Source organism: Uranotaenia lowii, chromosome 3, assembly GCF_029784155.1.
Source record: "Uranotaenia lowii strain MFRU-FL chromosome 3, ASM2978415v1, whole genome shotgun sequence".
In the NCBI taxonomy this organism is placed as follows: Eukaryota; Metazoa; Arthropoda; class Insecta; order Diptera; family Culicidae; genus Uranotaenia; species Uranotaenia lowii.
The window spans coordinates 362,466,358-362,487,932 of NC_073693.1; the positions used below are offsets into that span (position 1 = coordinate 362,466,358).

A 21,575-nucleotide genomic window follows, 5' to 3' on the forward strand; every position below is an offset into this window, starting at 1 on the left:
TTAAAGGTGAAATCGTTTATTTAAAAAATCAAATTAAATTTCTTTTTCAAGTTTAATTAGTATAAAATTCAGGAAAAATATTCAGTTAGACTTCCGTTTTTCCAAATCCGAATTGCCGGGCCTTGCGCTTAATCCCTGCCATCAGATTTTGTACAGCCACCTTGTCCACCTTCTTCGCCGCAGAAAGCCCGTTTGCCTTGAACTACTGCTCGTCCTTTGCAGTTTTTTTTGGTCTTCTTTAGGTTCCGCTTGACAATAGCTCAGTATTTCTCAATTGGGCGGAGCTCTGGCGTGTTGGGAGGGTTCTTGTCCTTGGGAACCACCTGCACGTTGTTGGCGGCGTACCACTCCATGGCCTTTTTACCGTAATGGCAAGATGCCAAATCCGGCCAAAACAGTACGGAACAACCGTGTTTCTTCAGGAAAGGCAGCAGACGTTTATTCTAACACTCTTTCACGTAAATTTCTTGGTTGACAGCCCCGAAAGCTATGAAAATGCTGCTTTTCAAGCCACAGGTACAGATGGCTTGCCAAACCAGATATTTCTTCGCGAACTTTGACAGTTTCATGTGCTTGAAAATATCTGCTACCTTTCTCCTTCCTTTTGCCGTATAAAACTCCTGTCCCGGAAGCTGCTTGTAGTCGGCTGTGACGTAGGTTTCGTCGTCCATTACCACGCAGTTAAACTTCGTCAGCATCGTCGTGTACAGCCTCCGGGATCGCGCTTTGGCCGTCGTATTTTGTTTATCATCGCGATTTGGAATCACTACCTTCTTGTTAGTCGATAGTCCGCCTCGTTTTTTGCCTCGATGCACGGTTGTAGACGATGCACCCAGATTATATGCGGCATCTCGGAGAGAGAGGTTAGGTTTCCGCTTGAAACTACCGGCAACTCTCTTTGTCGTCTCAGCGACTTCCGGTTTTCGATTTCCCCCCGATCCAGACTTCCAGGCTGTCGACAAAAAGATCCCCAAACACTTTAATTACATTTGTAACGGTTGATCTGGCAACTTTTAGCGATTTTGCCAGCTTTGCGTGCGAGTAGCTCGGATTTTTGCGATGCGCGAGCAAAATTTTGATACGCTGCTCTTCTTCCTTGGACGGCATTTTGACAACTGAAGAGTGATTTCCAACATCAAAATAGGAGCAACATTATACACACACACACATGTTCAGGTTTTTTAAATGCCAAATTTGAAAGAAATACGTCAAGTTGATATTGACCAAATTTTGACCGTATCACCCTTTATTCTGATCACATCCATAGTTTTTTAAGAAATACAAGTTTAGTGAGCTATTGAAATTTTTTTTTGGTTTTTGTGATAAAATGCAACAGTATCAAATCCCAACTTTACCTATGTAGAAAATTGTATGAAACAAAGAATTTTAAGATATGTTTGACAGATTTGTTATCCGTGTAATGTACAGTTTTGAGAAGAATAAATTTATGATGAATTTTCGAAATTTACAAAAAGGGGCCAAGCTTTCACACGACATAAACACGAGCCGCATGAGAGAAATTGAGATGGTGTGCTTTGCCTGCAAACATCTCTTATGTCGTTTTCAACTTCTCAGAGCGACCTTTGCTTGCGAATTTAGCGTTGGGTAAAGTATCGAAGTTACAATCGCTATCGTACCATACGATGTGCGAATGTGATTACTCTAATTTAGGGCAAAAAAATTATAATTTCAGGGTCGTACTCCTGAAAACCATATTAACATTTTATGAATTGGAGCATCGGCTCCAAGATTTTGAAATCTGGATTGGTTGTAAACTGAACCGGTAAAAAATTTAAATAACTTGCACTGGCTTATTAAAACAAAGCTTTTTTCTTCCTTCCTCGCAGTTTTTCGTGATAATGACAGAAATCTGAGTGGGAGTGAAGGCTGTTAGTTTCTCCCTTCATGTTTATGACGTCATTTATAATATGACGTCATATATACAATTTTTTATTAGTGATTGCTGGATATTGTAAGCAAGCCCAATGGATACGTTTTTAGAGTGATAATTTTTATGCTATGTACTACGAAAAAAGAAATTTTTAACAATTTTTTTTTCGTTGTTTTATAGATTTAAAAAAAATCAAATTTTTTAAAATGAAAATGATTTTTTTAATTTTTACTTTCATTTTTTATTTCATCTTGAACATTTTTTGGAATTTTTATTTTTTATCGTTTTGATCAGCTTGTCATTTATAGTAATTTTTAACTTTTTTTTTCATTTTTGAACTTTTAAAGGGTGTCCACGATGAAATTGCCACACACAAAATTGATTCGCAAAATTCGAGTTTTCATCCGATTGCCATCAAATTTTCAGGGATTGAAGAATGACTATTAAACTTCATTTTACTATTTTTCTCGTATTTTATTCACAGTCCATACGCAAATGCCAGCACATAAGCCTTAACCCCGGCCATAAGATTCTGCACAACCTGTGAATCAACCGTTTTTTGCATGTGTGGCAATTTCATCGTGGACACCCTTTAAAACTATTGGTTTTTTTTCTGTTCACTTCTGTTATTATTGTCATTTTTCTTAATTATTATTTATGTGCGAGTTTTCTTGCCTTTTTTGTAATTTCCTCGTATCAAGGCCGTGCGAACGGGGGGGGGGGGGGGGGGGTTAGGGGGCTTAGGGGTTTAACCCCCCCCCCCCCAAGGAGTTTTTTCCAAGTAAAATTTTCAGTACAAGAAATGAATTTATCGGAAATCACTTGTTCCCAAAAGGTGTTTAAAAACGAGTGTTGACAAATATGTCAGAAATTTGGCTCGCCATCGGCAGAATTTCGCCTTAAATCATTCTCTAGGCTAAAGACATTTCGTTTTACGGATCTATATGACGTTCACGAGTTGAAACATATCAATTGTAGACGTTTGCAATTCAGTTAATACCTTTTGTATTGAAACTCAAATTTTTACACACAAAAACTCTAAATAACTCGTGTTAAAAATTGTTTTTTACCAAGAAGTGTAACTAAACAAGTTAAACATTTGAAACCAACCAATTGAACTTCAAAATTCATTCATAGAATACTTATTTCACACATCACAAATTGGTAGCCATGTGAAAGGTGTTGAACACGCACGATGGTCAAAATCCTCGTACCGATGACTTTATAATTAACCACTTTGATTGTTAAAAAAGGTAAATGTCATTCAAAATTTTATGCTGATATGAAATATTTCTCAAGAAACCAATTTCAGCCTCAATTGTATTTTTTGTTTCTTATTCCTTTGAATCCTAAACTCTATATCCAAAAAGTTTTTGGCAAATTACTCAAGACCTCAAATTTTACATTTTTCTTAGGTGCAAAGAATTTAAGAGATGATTTTGAATAATTTGGGTGCCCAAATCAAAATATGCAATTAGGTTTTTGTCTAACAGCTTTGTTTTCTAAATCTCTTTTGAAAATAGGTGACAATCATTTAAGAATTTCTTTTTTGACTTTTTTGATAAATCTTTGAAACATAAAAAATGCAAAATGCTTCAAATTAATTATCCATTTTCTTCTAGATCGCAACTAATTTTGGTTTCTGCGAAAAATGCTATAGCAGTCTTGTTCGTGTTACTCCATTTAAATCAAATTTAATTTATGAAATTTTTAAGCGAAAAACAAGTGCAGGTTTCATCAACAAATTGGTAAAATTAAATAATATCTTTTTTTTTAATTTTCTTACTAGAGGCGGAAATGCTTTTTTGTTAATGATATATTCCAAGTTTATAAAAACTTTCGAATTTAACTTTTTTAGATCATGCATCATAATCGTCATCAGAATTATTCCTAAATAAACGAAATGTAATGAACAAATAAGGAATCAGTTTTTGTTTTTAATTTCATGAAGATTTGTAAGAGCCACAGTTATCAATGATTTATAATTTATAATTTATTTAAGACCTTTTAACCACCCGGGTTATTCGGGTCAAATCAATGATTGATTTCACCTAAAACTGATTCATTTTTAGACTTATCAACTCCATATCATCGATATTAGAAACGTATATTTTTCAACGTCTTATTTTGTTTGAATACACCCAAAATTCAGCCTCTGTGCCAATGGCGTGTAGTCAATTACATAGCATCATTGGTACAAGAAGATAACGTGATCGGTGCTGAATCGATTTGCTCCCACCGGCATTAATCTCCCAAGTTAACCGAATTGCGTATGTCTGAAAGAAACAAAATAAAAACGCTTTCACGTCCCTCCCTATCGCATCACAAGACGAAGAAGGATGGAAATAAATACCGGCCAACACCAGGCAGCCAGCGAACCGAGCACTGTGCGTGTGAATGTAGCAAAAGCAACAACAAAAACATCCTTCTTATTCAATCCCTTCAATCTACCGGCAAACAACCACGGCCGAGCTGTGCGTGTGTATGCAGTAAAAGCAACAAAAAAAACATTCCTTCAATTCAATTTGCCGGCAAACAACCACGGCTAAGCTGTGCGTGTGTATGTAGCAAAAGCAACAAGAATATATTCCTTCAATTGACCGGCAAACAACACCGGCCAAGCTGCCCGGCTTTAGCAGCTGTGTATATGTAGCGTGTGTATGTAATAGCAGGCAGTAAGCAAAGCACAGTTCTCATTCAATGGGTTTCCCGTTTCCTCCACTCCCGTTCCCTTTCCCGTTTCCATCGCAAGACAAATGAATACCTTGAAAGGAGACCAAACGCCGGGAAGCCACTGTCGTGCGTTTCTTTTGTGATTGATCGGTGGCAGAATGCCTATGACAAATATCCCTCTTCCTGCATGAAGTTCAAATAGTACACTGGTTAAGATGTCGGTCTGGCAATACGATTTGATTGGTGATTTGAATTCGATTCTCCCTACGGGCTTGTATTTTTATTTTCTTGTTTCTGGGATGAATTATCCAATAGGAACGAAATCCCATAAAATGTTTTTCTTGTTTTGCTTGAATGTAGTGGTCATGCATCATTTTAGTTGGGAGCCGAGTCCTTATGCCAGTTACGGTTTTTCAAACATATCATCTTCGGCACAGTGCACATTTCAGCGCATTATCGGCACAGAGATGTTCCAAATAGGCATTGGATTTTTGCAACCTCTTCTATGGGTGTAGAAAATTCAATTAAAGTTACCGATTTTTTTTTTAATTTTCACATGAATTTTCCGATTTTTGTAATCAAACATTTTTAATTTCTTTAGAAATAATTTAAATAAGTTCCTCATCGTTTTTCAAGTCTGAAATTTTAGCCTAATTAGCCTAATAATCTAATTATTTTAAAAGAAAAACCTAGTTTCTACCTTTTGTCCTTTGTAGGACCCAGTATTTCAATTGATGGCTTTGAAATATTCAGAGCTTAAAATTTTAAACTACAAAACTTGCGCTTGAAAATTTATAAAGGTTTTACTTATTTTTATTACTTTGAATAACCTGTTTAAATCGTTAATGATTTTTTCATTTCGAAATTATTCGAAGCAGCAATTTTAAAGCTAAATTTTAATGGAAAACATTTATTAAACAAATATTTGCTTTGTACTTTGAATATTTATAACAAAACTTTAAATTCAATATTTTTATTTTTATAAGTTTCTTATTGATTTTTTAAGAAATCACTTATTTCCCAACCTGTACTTTAGCAATAAAGCTTTCAATGATAAACTGAACATGTTGTTTTATAAATATATGAAGTAATAATTGTAAACTTTAGAAATGAACTTAACTTTTTCAGTCTTTTAGGTTGATAACTGGACGAAATAAAAAATTATTTATTCGCTAATTTTGATCACTGGTACTCTTGAAATAAAATTGATATTCTCCTTTGTATCAAATTAAATTTAATCATCAAGTAGGTAGGTATTCTCTCAAGTTGAAAATGGACTTTTTTTCCTTATCAAGATTTCACAAAAATGGTGATTAAATATATCTTCAAATTTAAAATATTACAGTGGAGTTTTTCAATCAAGCCTTCGATTTAAAATGAATGGAAGGAATGTTAACTAAGACGATGAATAAACAAAAATTACTATAGTTTTGCTGAACAATTTAAAATCATGATTAATTTCTTATTTTCTCTGAAATTTATTTTAGAATAAAGATTTAGTTTCTTTTTATAATCTGGGTTAAATTGATGAATTTTAATTCTATTATTCTTATGCCCGAATTATTTATTCAAAATTTTAAATCGCATTCGTTTTCTGTGTTTTCTGAAATATTGATGTTACATTTGTAAACTTGATTGCTTCGTTTTTTTTTCTAAGCAAATGTCTAGTTCAGAATAAGGAACATTATTTTCAATAATTTATTGATGATTTGCCGGAGAGAGCAATGATTCAAAACTTTGAAAATCTTGAATTTGAATTTTAAAACCCTCCCTCCCCCCCTCCCTGAGCGGGTCGCATGGGCCTGCCTCGTATAATGTTTTCTTATTAAATTTTTTTTGGTAAATTCTATATTTGCTTTTATTTTCTAAGTAGAGTTTGTAGTAGAGAGGTATTTTTTCATTTTAAATAATTTATGGGCCCAAAACAGTTTCGGTTGCCCGAAAAACAAATCCCAAAAAATTTCGATTAAAAAATTTATCTCTTTATTTTTTTTATAAATTCAACCACAATATTTGGAAAACATCAGGTAAGAATTCAAATTTAACCGAGAAATCTTAACTCATGTCCAAATCATAAAAAGCAAATCAGTAAGTATAAAGAAGAGGTTTTTTATTCTATATTTGTAGTACAATTAATATGTTTCTCGGTTACCAGGAACCGCTTTAGTCATACTTTTATTCATTTATATATTTCGAATTTTTCATCTCAAATTATTATTGATCGCGAAATTCTCAGAAAAAATCAAATGCTTGCGAACCTGTAAAGTTAGAGCCCAAAATTGGGAGCATTTATTTGAAACACAAATAAGACATTCAGATTTCTGTGTTCGCTACTAGGCCGCCCTTCGGGCCAGAATGAAAAAAAAAAACGAAATCAAAACTTGAAAAGGTAGGTACAGCAGCATCAGAACATAAATTATTGACGGCCAAATTTTTGCCCCACTCGGTGAGTTATCTTTGACGCCATCGTCGTCGTTGGCTGCGCTTTCACCGTCGTCGTCGTCGTCGAATGAAGGTGGGCCAGGCATCCGAGTTTCTTCTCCGATCCCTGATGTGCCAGAATTTGAATAATTTTGTTACGATCATAAAATTATGAAAGCAGGACAATTTTTAGCCGTTGGTGCCCCGCCGGTGTGTATTTGGCTTTCTTTTTTGGCGATCCCTCTCGTGGGTGGAGGACTTGTTCTCGGTACCGGCTAAATTAAGGTAAATTTTCCATCGAACTGTGTGCATCGTCATCTAACCCTTGAATGACTTTTTTCCAATTTAAAAAAAAAGTTGAAAAAATTCTTCGTCAAATGTAACTCAACATAATAATGACTTTTTATTAAAACATGTCATCAATATTCTGAGTAGAGAAATTATTTAAAAACTCAGGCACATTTGAGGGTTACAAAAAAGTACAAGCAAACACACGAACAGCAATTTAATGTCGATAGGAAAATTGGTCCTTTCGTGGGCCTTTTGGGAGATGAACAGCAACCGGAATGAAAAACGGGGGCAAAGCACAGAAGGAAGAAAAAAAAATCACCGGAATGAAAACTTGCGTCACCCCCTCGGGCCAATAAATGTTAATCATTACTGGTCTCCGCGAGTTTTACGGTTTGGCGATGGGAAATCATAAAAAACTCCTCCCGAGCCTATGGAAGTTGAATGAATGGGTCAGGTGTATCTCGGCGAGGGAGCGGGAAAATTTGTTCCAGTGAAAAATTTTCCTGTACAAAATGAAAAATCCATTATTTTCAAGGATTTTTTTTCCTCTTCATCAACCTAGCCTAGAGTCAAAACGATGGAAATAAAAAGTAATAAAATTTCCTTTCTATAATTTAAATCGCCAATTTGGGCACAGAGCCTTCGACTAGGCAAAACGTGAACCAAAATCTCATTGGTGCCGCGGAAATTCGGTCCTGTTTCTTCTGGTGTCTTATTCCGCGACAATTGCACCCGGAATAAAAGTTTTGCTCCCATAGCCACAGAATTGCGATTGCATTACTTCTTCTGCTGTTCAACAATTCCGAGATTATGGCCATAAAAAGCTAATTATGGCGATAAATAACTCATTATTAGTTGATAAATTGCTGCCATCGGAAATTGTTCGGCTCCCCAAAAACCAAAAAAAAAAAAAAACTGTGCGTGGAATCGTTAAGGCGAACCTCCCGGTGGATATATAATCATAATTTTCATTTTCTAAAATTGCATCCGTTGTTGCCGGCTTGACTTGGATTCACTTAGGTAAATGAGATTTTGTTTTTAATGTTTAGTCGGTCGAGGCGTGGAGCAATCTTCGCAGCATTGATTGATTACAGTCCGAGAAGAAGTCATTATTATAATGGTTTTTCCTGGAGATACAACCTGAGAAGCTTCTGTTTCCGAAAAATATTCTTCAAATGACGTACTAGTAGCTTAAAAACCATCTACGTTTTCAAAACGCAGCAAAATGGCCCAAAAAACCGACATGTGCTAAATTTTAGATCAATCGGCCTTGATTTAGAGGTGCCTTAAAGCGCCGGATGACCTTAAAAATGCATAAAATATCAATAATTTTTGCAATTTTTGCAAGTTTTATAATTTTTTAAGTTTGTGTAATTTTTGTTCTTTTTGTCAATTTTGTAATTTTTAACATTTTTGTCTACAATTTTGTAATTTTTGCAATTTTTGTAATTTTTGTAATTTTTGCAAGCTTTAAAATTTTTGAAATTTGTGTCATTTTTGAGATTTTTGCCATTTTTGCCATTTTTGCCATTTTTGTCATTTATGTCATTTTTGTCATTTTTGGAATTTCTGTCATTTTTGTCATCTTTGTCATTTTCGAAATATTTTGTAAATTTTATAAAATGACAAAAATGTAAAAAAAATTACAAAATTTACAAAAGTAAAAAAAACAAAAATTACTAAAATGACAAAAATTATAAAAAATACGAAAGTTACAAAAATTACAGAAACTACAAAATATTAAAAAATGACAAAAAGGACAAAAATGACACAAATTTAAGAAATTACAAAACCTATAAAACAAGCAAATATTACAAAAAAAATCCAAAAATGAAAAAAAAATTCAAAAATTACAAAAATAACAAAAATAAAAAATTTCAAAAATGACAAAATTTACCTTTCGAATTTAAGTTATTTTTATAATTTTGATAAATTTGTGTAATTTTGAAAATTTTGGTATTTTAAGTAATTTTTTGAATTAATGTAAATTTTGTAATTTTTGTAACTTTTGTAAATGTTTTGATTTTTGTCGGTTTTGAAATTTATGCAATTTTTGTCATTTTGGTCATTTTTATTATTTTGGTCATTTTTGTAATTTTTGTATTTTTTGTAATTATTAAATTTTTGTAATTTTTGAAATCTTTGTAATTTTTGTTATTGTCATTTTTATCATTTTTGTCATTTTTGTCATTTTTGTCATTTTTGTCATTTTTGACGTTTTCGTCATTTTTGTCATTTTTGTCATTTTTGTCATTTTTGTCATTTTTGTCATTTTTGTCATTTTTGTCATTTTTGTCATTTTTGTCATTTTTGTCATTTTTGTCATTTTTGTCATTTTTGTCATTTTTGTCATTTTTGTCATTTTTGTCATTTTTGTCATTTTTGTCTTTTTTGTCATTTTTGTCATTTTTATCATTTTTGTCATTTTTGTCATTTTTGTCATTTTTGTCATTTTTGTCATTTTTGTCATTTTTGTCATTTTTGTCATTTTTGTCATTTTTGTCATTTTTGTCATTTTTGTCATTTTTGTCATTTTTGTCATTTTTGTCATTTTTGTCATTTTTTGTCATTTTTTGTCATTTTTGTCATTTTTGTCATTTTTGTCATTTTTGTCATTTTTGTCATTTTTGTCATTTTTGTCATTTTTGTCATTTTTGTCATTTTTGTCATTTTTGTCATTTTTGTCATTTTTGTCATTTTTGTCATTTTTGTCATTTTTGTCATTTTTGTCATTTTTGTCATTTTTGTCATTTTTGTCATTTTTGTCATTTTTGTCATTTTTGTCATTTTTGTCATTTTTGTCATTTTTGTCATTTTTGTCATTTTTGTCATTTTTGTCACTTTTGTCATTTTTGTCATTTTTGTCACTTTTGTCATTTTTGTCTTTTTTGTCATTTTGTCATTTTTGCCATTTTTGTCATTTTTTTCATTTTTGTCATTTTTGTCATTTTTGTCATTTATGTCATTTGTGTCATTTTTGTCATTTTAGTCTTTTTTGTCATTTTTGTCATTTTTATCATTTTTGTCATTTTTGTCATTTTTGTCATTTTTGTCATTTTTGTCATTTTTGTCATTTTTGTCATTTTTGTCATTTTTGTCATTTTTGTCATTTTTGTCATTTTTGTCATTTTTGTCATTTTTGTCATTTTTTGTCATTTTTTGTCATTTTTGTCATTTTTGTCATTTTTGTCATTTTTGTCATTTTTGTCATTTTTGTCATTTTTGTCATTTTTGTCATTTTTGTCATTTTTGTCATTTTTGTCATTTTTGTCATTTTTGTCATTTTTGTCATTTTTGTCATTTTTGTCATTTTTGTCATTTTTGTCATTTTTGTCATTTTTGTCATTTTTGTCATTTTTGTCATTTTTGTCATTTTTGTCATTTTTGTCATTTTTGTCATTTTTTGTCATTTTTTGTCATTTTTGTCATTTTTGTCATTTTTGTCATTTTTGTCATTTTTGTCATTTTTGTCATTTTTGTCATTTTTGTCATTTTTGTCATTTTTGTCATTTTTGTCATTTTTGTCATTTTTGTCATTTTTGTCATTTTTGTCATTTTTGTCATTTTTGTCATTTTTGTCATTTTTGTCATTTTTGTCATTTTTGTCATTTTTGTCATTTTTGTCATTTTTGTCATTTTTGTCATTTTTGTCATTTTTGTCATTTTTGTCATTTTTGTCATTTTTGTCATTTTTGTCATTTTTGTCATTTTTGTCATTTTTGTCATTTTTGTCATTTTTGTCATTTTTGTCATTTTTGTCATTTTTGTCATTTTTGTCATTTTTGTCATTTTTGTCATTTTTGTCATTTTTGTCATTTTTGTCATTTTTGTCATTTTTGTCATTTTTGTCATTTTTGTCATTTTTGTCATTTTTGTCATTTTTGTCATTTTTGTCATTTTTGTCATTTTTGTCATTTTTGTCATTTTTGTCATTTTTGTCATTTTTGTCACTTTTGTCATTTTTGTCATTTTTGTCACTTTTGTCATTTTTGTCTTTTTTGTCATTTTGTCATTTTTGCCATTTTTGTCATTTTTGTCATTTATGTCATTTGTGTCATTTTTGTCAATTTAATCATTTTAACCATCTTTGTCATTTTGTCATTTTTGTCATTTTTGTTATTTATGTCAGTTTTATAATTTTTGTGATTTTTGCCTTTTTGTAATTTAATTAAATTTTTGTCGTTGTCCATATTATTCTTAATTTTGTCATTTTTGCCATTTTTGTAATTTTTTAAATTTTTTTAAATTTTCGATATTTTTGTTTTTTTTTTTGTTTTTTTTTTGTTAATTTTGTAAGTTTTGTCAATTTTTCCATGAATTTTTTATTTTGAATTCATTTTTTTCAATTTTTAATTTTTTAGTTGGCCCATTTTGTCATTTGAGTTAAAATTTGTCAATGTTGTCAAATTTGTCAATTTCATCATTTTTGGCATTTTTGCCATTTCGGGTTAGTCAATATATTCAATTTTTCTATTCACAATTTACAGGGTGGCCACTCCATTTCAATTTTTGATTTCCCGCATTTTTCCCGACATAAAATAAACCAATCAGTCAGAAAAGCTGTATTTAAAAATTGTAACGTTTGATGAGTGATTTCATTACAATTCTAAAATGGAACAAATAATTCATAGCATATTTAAAAAGGTTTCAATTTTTAAATTCACTGTCACCGGCCCTAATTTTGTGTATTTTCATATCTCGCTAGCAAGAAAATCAATTGGAAATTAAGAAACAGCATCAGCTTTTTTTGAGTAACTTCAGTAGAATGTACACACATTATTCCTACAAGAAACAAAGTTTATTAATTTAAAGACCAGTGCAGTGCGTCAGTAGTTTTTAACCGCAGAAAATTATTTCAGTAAATCATATCACAGGTTTCGGTCTAGTAAATGAGATTCAAATTCTTATTTTTTTCAAAATTTTCCCATGGCGATGACGTTTAGTTCGGTTTAATCAAATCTAGCCAACATTTGTTGAAAGTTTACTAAAAGTTCAAAATGTCAAATTCTTACAAAATTTCACTATTTAAAGATCCAACAAGTCTAAAAATCTCCCAAAAGTAAACTGCAAATCTCCGACTTCATATGCAAATATCGATATGTAATCGGTGTTCCAATTTCTAATTTGAATTAAATTTGAACAATTTAAATTTTCTGCTCAATTATTTGATTTTTGGAATTTTGGTTAAGACATTCCGTAACTAAAAAAAAATTAAATGGGAGTTGACATATTAAAGACCGCACAGAAATTCAAACGCGAAACGACATATTGCAACCAGCTATTTCTCAGAAAACTGAACTGAACACAAAATTTTATAATTTTTCAGTTGTTTGAAGCTTTGAGTTTGAATTAGTTTCAAAATTTTGAAGTTATATATGTGCATATTTGTACAAAAAAAAGGGAAAATTTACGATTTCTAGGAGAAATCCCCTTCTTTTTCCAGCATTTTCCCGATGGGTTTTAAATCCCGAATTTTTCCCGCGTTTTCCGAATGAGTGGCCACCCTGAATTAAGTCAATGTCGTCAAATTTGTCATTTTTGTCGATTTTGTCATTTTTAAGAATTGTGAAATTTTAGTCGATTTTGACCTTTTTCACAATTTTGAAAACTGGATATTTATTGTAATTTTGTCATTTTGGTCAATTTTGTCGTTTTTTGATAATTTTGTAAGATCTGTTAATTTTTATTAAAATTTCCTTGAGTTTTCGCGACTGAAAATTAATTGAATATTTTGCAATTGAGTAAATTATTCTTGGGCCTAAACATCATCGAACAATGGTCGATAAATATCTTTGACGTTTTGTTATGAGGAAAAAATGTGAAAATTATCGATGTATTTAAATTTTATTTGACTATATGTCTTTTTTCTTCATAGATCTTTAAAAAAGCAAGAAGAATAAATTTGTATGTGATGATTTTGATTAGTGATTGCTGGATATTGCTAGCAAGCCAAATGGACATGTTTTTTAAAGTGAACATTGCGTGATATTTATTAAGGAAAAAAAAATCAAACGATTGTGTTTTTTCTTGTTTTTTTTTGTATTGAAGCGAAAAATAATCCATTTTTCAAGATCATAAAAATCATTTTAATTGTGCAGCACAGTTTCACAAAAACGTCCAGAACAAGGAGTACAAATATTCACACTAAAACACACGAATTGTCAGAACTCGTCGAACTGATTCGATAGGTTCCTATAAAGGTATGTCAAAGACTCATTATTAATGAACTCCCAAATCGACCAATAACTATACCTTTCTATAAGAAAAACAAAAACAAACGAACTTAAAAAACGAGGTGGACTAGTTTCTCAGGGATTTTGCCAGAATGTTTCATAGTAAAATAAATTCGCGACTCGGAAAAGTTGTTCGAAAAACATTCTTAAAGCATGACATCAGGATGCAAAAACTTTTCTAATCAATATGCTCCAGAATACGAATGCAATTACATCACGTCGTATTTTTTTCCCTCGGAAATTTTAAATTTCAGCTCTTATCATTTCCCTTTTTCAGGTTCCATTTGCAAGCAAAAATAAGGAAAAAAAATCACGAAAGCAAATTTACGAGCGCGCCCTGAATGAGACCTTATTTGGTTAGGGCCACCTCATTTCAGCTTGCGCATTACTGTAGTAGCGAGGTTTTGAAATCCTTCTCGCTCCACAAATCTTCACAAATCATCGCCACCAGCAGCAGCAGCAGCCAGCTTTTCGTCAAGACGGAAGCTTCACTACAACAGGATGACATATTTATGGCCGGTTCGGTGAAGCTCTGTGTGAGCTAAATTAACAACTCTGCTGCTTTGCTGCCGGTGAAAAATACGGACCAGCATCGTAAAAAACGCATCCTTCCCAAACACAGCCTCGAAAATCAAGTTCGACAGAAAATGAAGTGAAATAAAAAAAAATATGGAGGATGCAACCATTCCACCGAGAAGCAATCCCGGAAGCCCGACGACTCTCGAAAGTCCAAAAGTCCACACAGCCGATCCGAGTCGAGGACCGAAAACTGGCTGGCTGCAGAGAGCAAAAAGGGGAAATCCTTAATTACGGAAGTATTAAGAAATTTTCAACTGCACTAATAATAGTATCTCAAAAGTATAAATTGTCCCCACACTCGTCGTAATAATGAAATAATATCTTCCTCGTCGCCAGTTCATTCGGTACCATTAGAAAGAAAAATAAAATAAAGAAAACGAAGAAGAAGTTACTTACTTCTCATACGGCTGAGAAGAGAAGCTGCGATTTTTCGTCCTCGACTCAAGGTTTTTGATCCTAGAAGATGAAGCAGAAGCATTGCTTTTGCTGGTGAATTTTTCATCTGTCCTGGGTTTTTATTTATCATCTACCCAACTATCTACTATATAATTTTAGAGATCATCCAACGGCTATTGGAACTCCCTCTCTCTCTCTTCAATGCGAAAATGCTGGTTGCAGCAGCATTTGCAGGCCAACTTTCTCCATTTCGGACACTTTTCTTCCCGTTTTGAAAGAGTAGTTTTATTTTTCTTTTCGAAACTATTTTTCTTTTATATCACTAGTCAACTGTCTATGTTCTTTTACCTACTTCTGGATTGATTATGATTTCCGTTCAGATTGGGCCTTTGAAATGTGTTCTATCTTTGACTGCAGTTGCATTTCAGAATCTTTTAGATTTGGAGTTTTCTGTATTAAGTTTTTTTTGTAAAAAAGTATAGTTGCGGAAAGTTTGCATTAATATCCTTATCAAATTTTGGGTACAAGTTGACTGTAGGTGTTCAAAGAAACTTAGTAAATGCCAGTTAAGGAAAAGTAAGAAAAAAACTACCTTTTAAAAATCTCTTAAATTTCTATGTTTTATGCTTTTCGAAACCAATGATTACAAAATATTTCAAATTACGAATTATGACACGAATTGGTATTTCACTTTTTTTAATTTTCTCCAGGTGACTCAAAAAACTTTGACCAAGTAGTGTTTTTTCAGCTATTTTCACGCAGAAAAAAGGCGACTTTTGTTTTAATTATTTCAGCCAGATGTGACTCATCACATCACATCACATCATCACAATGTAGTTGGTTTTAAAGCATTCAAAGATAAATATAATAGGTTGAACTACAAACTGATGATTGACCTTACGCTATCAACTATCAATATAATAGATTCAACTATAATGGTATAATTGATTTAACTGTAAATATGATAGGTTCAACTACTTCTGTATTATTGGTTTTAGGAATTCAATTATAAATATAATAGATTCAATCAGCAGTTTGATTGACCTTTCATAACCAATTATCAATGTAATAGATTCAACTATAATGGTATAAAGGATTCAACTATAGATATGATAAATTCAAATACGTTTGTATGATTGATTATAGGTATTAAACTATAAATATAATAGAATTAACTACAAACTGTTGATTGACCTTACGCAACCAACCATCAATATTTCTGAATCTATTAACGTTTTTTTCATTTAGATGAATTAAACTATATGAATGATCGCTTTGTATGCTGGGCATCTGTAATTACTAACTCTTCCAATCCAAGCAGGCAAAACAAACCTGCTTCGATCAAACAAGAAGAAGAAAAGGAAGAACCTTTTTTTCACCACCAACGTTCAGCCGATCGGAGCATCTATCCACTATGCATATAATTGAATGCATGAGTTCAACCACATAAATATAGTTGAATTTAATACATTTATCGATGAGTCAATCATACAACTATAGTTGAATCTATATATAATAGAAACGCTGAACGCAAAATATCAATCAAATAATCTATCATATAAATATTTGATATCTTCAGATTTATAGTTGATCGAAAATCAATCAGAAATATGATTGAATATGGATTATTGTTTAAAATACTATAATTTTTTCTCCGTGTTTCATATTTTTGTAACCATATTCTAAGAAATTAAAAAAAAAATTAAAATTCTGTTGCAAAACGTTGGCTTTAATTCAGCTTAAAAATGCATTGAGCGAATTTAGTCTTTAACTTGTAACTGATCTATCCTCGACACTTTTTTTCACTGAAGTATAATTAAGGACGCCAGAATTTTTTCAGCACGTAGCCAGGCCGGGAAAATCCCGAAAATTTTATATTAAAGCCTGGCGAAATCAAAATTAACGACCAAAAATTCGGGCAAATTTTGTCAAAACTAAAAAATTATTCAACAAAAATCAAGAAAAAAGCAGGGCAATCTGGCAACCTTAAGTAAGATTCTTCTTGACTTTGAATTACAAAAAAAAAATGAATCATTGTTGCTCTATATTGTCTGAGAGCAACGCCAGATTAGACTGGGGGGAGGGGGGGGGTATGGCAAAGGGGGCAATTGCCAAGGGCTCCCGAAGAAAAAAAAAGTTTTGCTCTTAACAGCTATTAAAACTAGCTGTTAGTACAATTTTTTTTGAAACCTTATACTTACTGGTTGTGCCTAACTCCAGGGGCAAAAATACTCAAAGAAAGATTAAATGTTCCACTATTATGAGATAAATTCCAAATTTCCCAGTTTTGAAACTACAATTTATCAATAATTCTAATAATTTTTTTAAATTCAAGTACGGAGCTTTTAGAATATTGTTAAAACATAGGTTTCAGTGGTACAATAGAGTTATCTTTGTTCATGTTTCGTTAGTCTAGTGATTACACAACTACACAATTCATTTAATTAGCGATTGCTATTGTCTCACTCTCCACTTACCATCTTCCCTAACCGGGAAAGTATTCATTTCTGAATGAGTACTTTGATACCCAGAATATCTGGCAACACTATTGTGAAACCACGAACCCAATTTGAGTAGTCTCGCTTAACCGTGTGATGATGTAAACATTTGTACCGCGTTTATCATAATCACCTGTCATCAGCAATCATTGATTGATTGTTCTAGATTGCGAATTGGACATAGCAAGAGGAACCAAAACAAACAATATTTTGATTCTGCTCGTGACAGCAGAAGTCTGCCGATTGTTAAAGGATGCCGAAGGAACAAATAGAAAACTGTAAGTTTCAACAAACGATCTTTAATTCTTCAGTTTTCAAATTCATATCTGCCAAAATTCAATATCCGAGTTTTGAAGTATGGTTCTGCATTTCAGAGACACAATAAATGATTTGATTGAATATTACAATGCTCATTATATTTCCTAAAGTTTGTTCCGTTTCTAATAAAGAAAAGACAAAAAATACTCTTTATTCAAATTGTCTTCTCATTTTCTAAAGTAAGTTTTGATTTAAGTTTTTAAGATTATAGACTGATTTTGAATTTTTATCTGGATCTGGATTTTTTTTTCCGGGAATTTAACAGCATGCTGTCATTCATCCCAATCTCTGGATCTGGATGACTGAACCTAGCTCTGGCACTGGTCTTTTTATTTGAAACTGTTTGTTGTTGAATTCTGTTTTATTTTTATTTCTATTTTATCCTTTAACTAAATTTGTTTTGAATTCTAAAATTTGAATCATGTTCATTATTCTAATGTTGGTTTCGAGGAATTAAAAGTCTTCACTGTTCTTTTAATTTTTTCGACTGCTCAGATTCTATAGTAAAAATTTGTAATTTGAATTATTCCTTCGAACGTAATTGCTCTCCAATACTGAATTTTGTTTAAGAAACTTGATATCAATTTATGGTATTGTTTTAGATTTAGTATCATTATTGGGAAAAAAAATGTTATTTTTTTCGTAATTTCAACTGAGATTTTCTAATTCAAATTTTGAATTTTAAAAGCAAGGATTAATTTTTACAGATTTATTGAATTTTTCAGATACATCTTTTAAAAAAATTATCCTTCTAAATGTGTTCTAAATGTGTATCTAATATATAAAGATGAGTTGGACTATATATGTTTGTATGCACCTTATACAAATCGACACCGCTTAACCGATCTGCCTGAAATTTGGTACAGAGATGTATTTGGACCAGGGTAAGGTTTTAGTGATAGTTCTGAGCCCCTCCCACCTAAGAAAAGGGACCCTCCCATACAACTTTCGTTTTTATTTCCACAAATCAAAAGTCATGGCACCCATTAGGCAGCCGATTTTCGTTTTCTTTGGCGGGTTGTTTTCACCATCACCATATGGGCCGGGCGTAAGAAACGACTATCCAGAGTTCACGTGTATTGGAAAGCAAATCGAAGCTTGCTGAGCGTTAAAGATTTGAAAGGGGAAATTTTTGGCGGGTGTTTTTTGTACCTTCAACTGCTGAAAGAACGTGGTACCGCGGTAGATACGAGAATTTTGGATGCAATAATGAGCTAACATAACGGATTGAAAAATACAACTAACCTGTAAATTATGTATTGACTTGAATTGTAGTGGTTTTCAAAGTACTCCCTACCACTGCTGCAGGGCTTTGGAGTGTATAAGAATATACAGTGTGTGAAGTATGGATGCAATGATGTATCTTCATTATGAATTTGGATTGAGTGCTGAAAACATATTACGCTATTTTCTTAAAATCAAGCTTTTTAGAACCAACCATTTTCGTATTTTTAGAATTCCTCATATAGAAAGATAAAATGATTTAATTTAGAGTTATAAGTTGAGAGTTGTGATTTCAACGCTTTGAAAGGCGTCGAGAAATCTAAGTGGAGGACACAAAAATTTAACGTGCATTATCTGCAAAAACCAAATCCAACACAAGAAACTTTATTTGAAATTAAGTATGAGGTTTTAAGTTTCATACAATTCAATTTTATCGGTCAATCTATGACTTTTGTATAAATGTTGATCATCAATGTGTTCAATTTTATCATCCAATTATACGAAAACTTAAACCGTTAAGTACTGCGAATTCAATCAAATTATTTCCAAGAATCACTCTTCCTAATAATTTTTGAGATTTTTTTTCCAAAAATGGAAAAATTGAAAAAAAATCTTTTGTTATAACATCATAAAATGGACGATTTAGGTTCCGAGATCATTTCTTTTAGATCACTTCAAAAAATATTAGTGGAACTTGGAACATTTAAGAAAAAGTTTACTGTGTATGCCGTGACTGGGATTAGAACTCATGGCCGTTGGCTTGGAAGACTTGAAGGCCACGAGCTGCGGCAAGTTTCGGAAGCCTTCTTAGATTTTTCTGAGCAAACAAAACTTGAATATAGCATACGGGGGAGCATTGACACATAGCGTCCGAGGAGATCATCTCCAAAAGAGATTTCATTAGATGGGGAGTGGGAATGATAAAAATATAGTTTACCTTATCATCATTTAAAGATAAAAAATATAAGGCCAAATGAAATAAAAAAGCATTCATGGGAAATTATTTTTAGTTTCTATGAATTCGAACCTCATAACTATAAGTGTTTCAAAAATATGAAAAACGGAAACACATTAAATATTCTCATTCAAAACTTGAAAAACACAAACAAAACTTTCAAAGCTTACATACATGGCACAACATGGGTAAAATTTTCTCATAATAAATATATAAAACATATTGAATACAAAGCTACCAAAATTTCGTAAAGTCAAACGACTCATTTTGATTTATATTTTATGCAAACCCGAGCAAGGCCGGGTAAATCAGCTAGTAAAAACATAAAATATAGGTGGCCCACGAATCCCCACAAGCTATGATTTGCAATTTGGTTGCGTTTGTGTGACTTATTAATGTTTCATCAAAAATTCCTTTTCCACGTGAAAAAAAAACATGACAAAAGTAGGATCTTAAGGGTATGAGCATATTTTTGTTATCATCTTTAGGTTCCCCATCGAAGAAATTAGCGAGTGCTTGTTTAATTAAGTAAGAATTTTTATTAAATTTTTTAAGATTGATAAATAAAAGCATATGATGTGTATCAAAGTCAACAACATATAGAAAAATATGGTTACGCGAAGCGACACCGATGACAGTTGGATTGAGATTTTTATCTTCACACACATCTGAGATATTCAGAATGGCCCACGTTTCCCCACTCTCCCCTAATTATACAAAAAGGTTATCGCCGCTGAATAAAGAAACAATTACAATTACAATTTTGAATGTTTAAGCATTACTGACTCTCATAATAAAATTTATGGACTCGACATACATACATATTACAAACTTCATCATTCTTGGTTCGTTTTGTTCTTTGATTAAAAAATAATTTCACTCAATAAGGATACACTCTTGAACAGACCTATCAAAATCATCCTTCACTCAGGCCTTCACTGTAAACACGCAACACGTGAGAAGATTCTCCCGAGAGAGCATATCGCTCTCCATGAAACCAAAAAAAAAAAAACTTCGCAACACAACTAACAAAACGACATGAAATCTCAAGAACCATCCTGCCCAAACAAAAAGGTAGGTTATGTTCCCTTCACTAACCTGATACTTTTGCTGCTGATCCGGCTTCAAGTTGGCGGCCCTCCAGTTCAGCGACATCACCGCACAATTCTTCGAATTCCACACAAACAACATATCGTCCCAGGTTTCGAGCAGATTCTGCGTTCGCTTCCGATCATCCGGCAAACAATCGCGCGCCACCTCGAAAATCTTCAACCCATTGAAACCGAAAGTATCCGTTTTGGATTGACCGGATTCGACAGCAGCTGCCGACGAGCTGTTGGACGCCATTCTAACTGGAACTTCACTTCACTATTTGATTGGGGAAAACACACGCGAATGGGGACAGTTTCGTGGAACAAATCGATAACAACCGGAATTATTAATAAAGCAACGCAATTAAACTTTTCTACCGACGGTATCGTCACCACAACACAAATCAACCGCTGCCGATGAAAACATAAACAAACTTCTGCCGATATGCGGGAGAGAAACAAAATTCGGGAGCGGGAGATTCGCGCAAAAGAAACTGCGAAACAGCTGACGATTAGGGTGGGTGTGGCTCAATGACAATCCTTCGTGTGTGTAAATGCATGGGATTTGTAGCGCTCTATTTTGTAGAGGCGATTTTTATAACGAAACCGGGATGTTATTTTTTAGTTCTATATCAAGGAATATTTCAAAAATAAAATATTCATTGGTTCTTGATATGTTCCCGCATAGTCAAATACGATATGCTGAATCTTCAGTATTATTCGGTTCTTATTACATTAATAGTAAGGTTTCACATTGCGTTTTGGCTAAATGTGCCTCCGCTAGAACGGATAAAATATCATTATTGAAAGATACGATTAATACTTCTTTGAATAAATGGATTATTATTGCAACACGCCGAAATTATTAAAAATTATTTTGGAAAGATTAGATTAATCATCTCGGGAATAAAAAGATTATTTTTGCAACGCGCATCGAATTTTCTGCTGTCACGTCAATAAACGTGGCGGTTTTGTGTTCCGGAATTGTGGGAGGTAGCTTTTGGA

At 32.2% G+C, this 21,575-nt stretch overlaps 1 protein-coding gene across 1 annotated transcript in view; it reads right to left on the reverse strand.

Moving 5' to 3' along the window:
* The window catches only part of LOC129757569 (nuclear pore complex protein Nup88-like), a 71,963-nt gene extending 50,984 nt beyond the window's left edge, over window positions 1–20,979 (reverse strand). The window contains exon 1 of the mRNA XM_055754843.1: window positions 20,578–20,979. Coding sequence (XP_055610818.1) covers window positions 20,578–20,826 — 249 coding nt within the window. The 5' untranslated portion in view covers window positions 20,827–20,979. The remainder of the gene's footprint in view (window positions 1–20,577) is intronic.
* Between the last annotated feature and the right edge of the window lie 596 nt (window positions 20,980–21,575).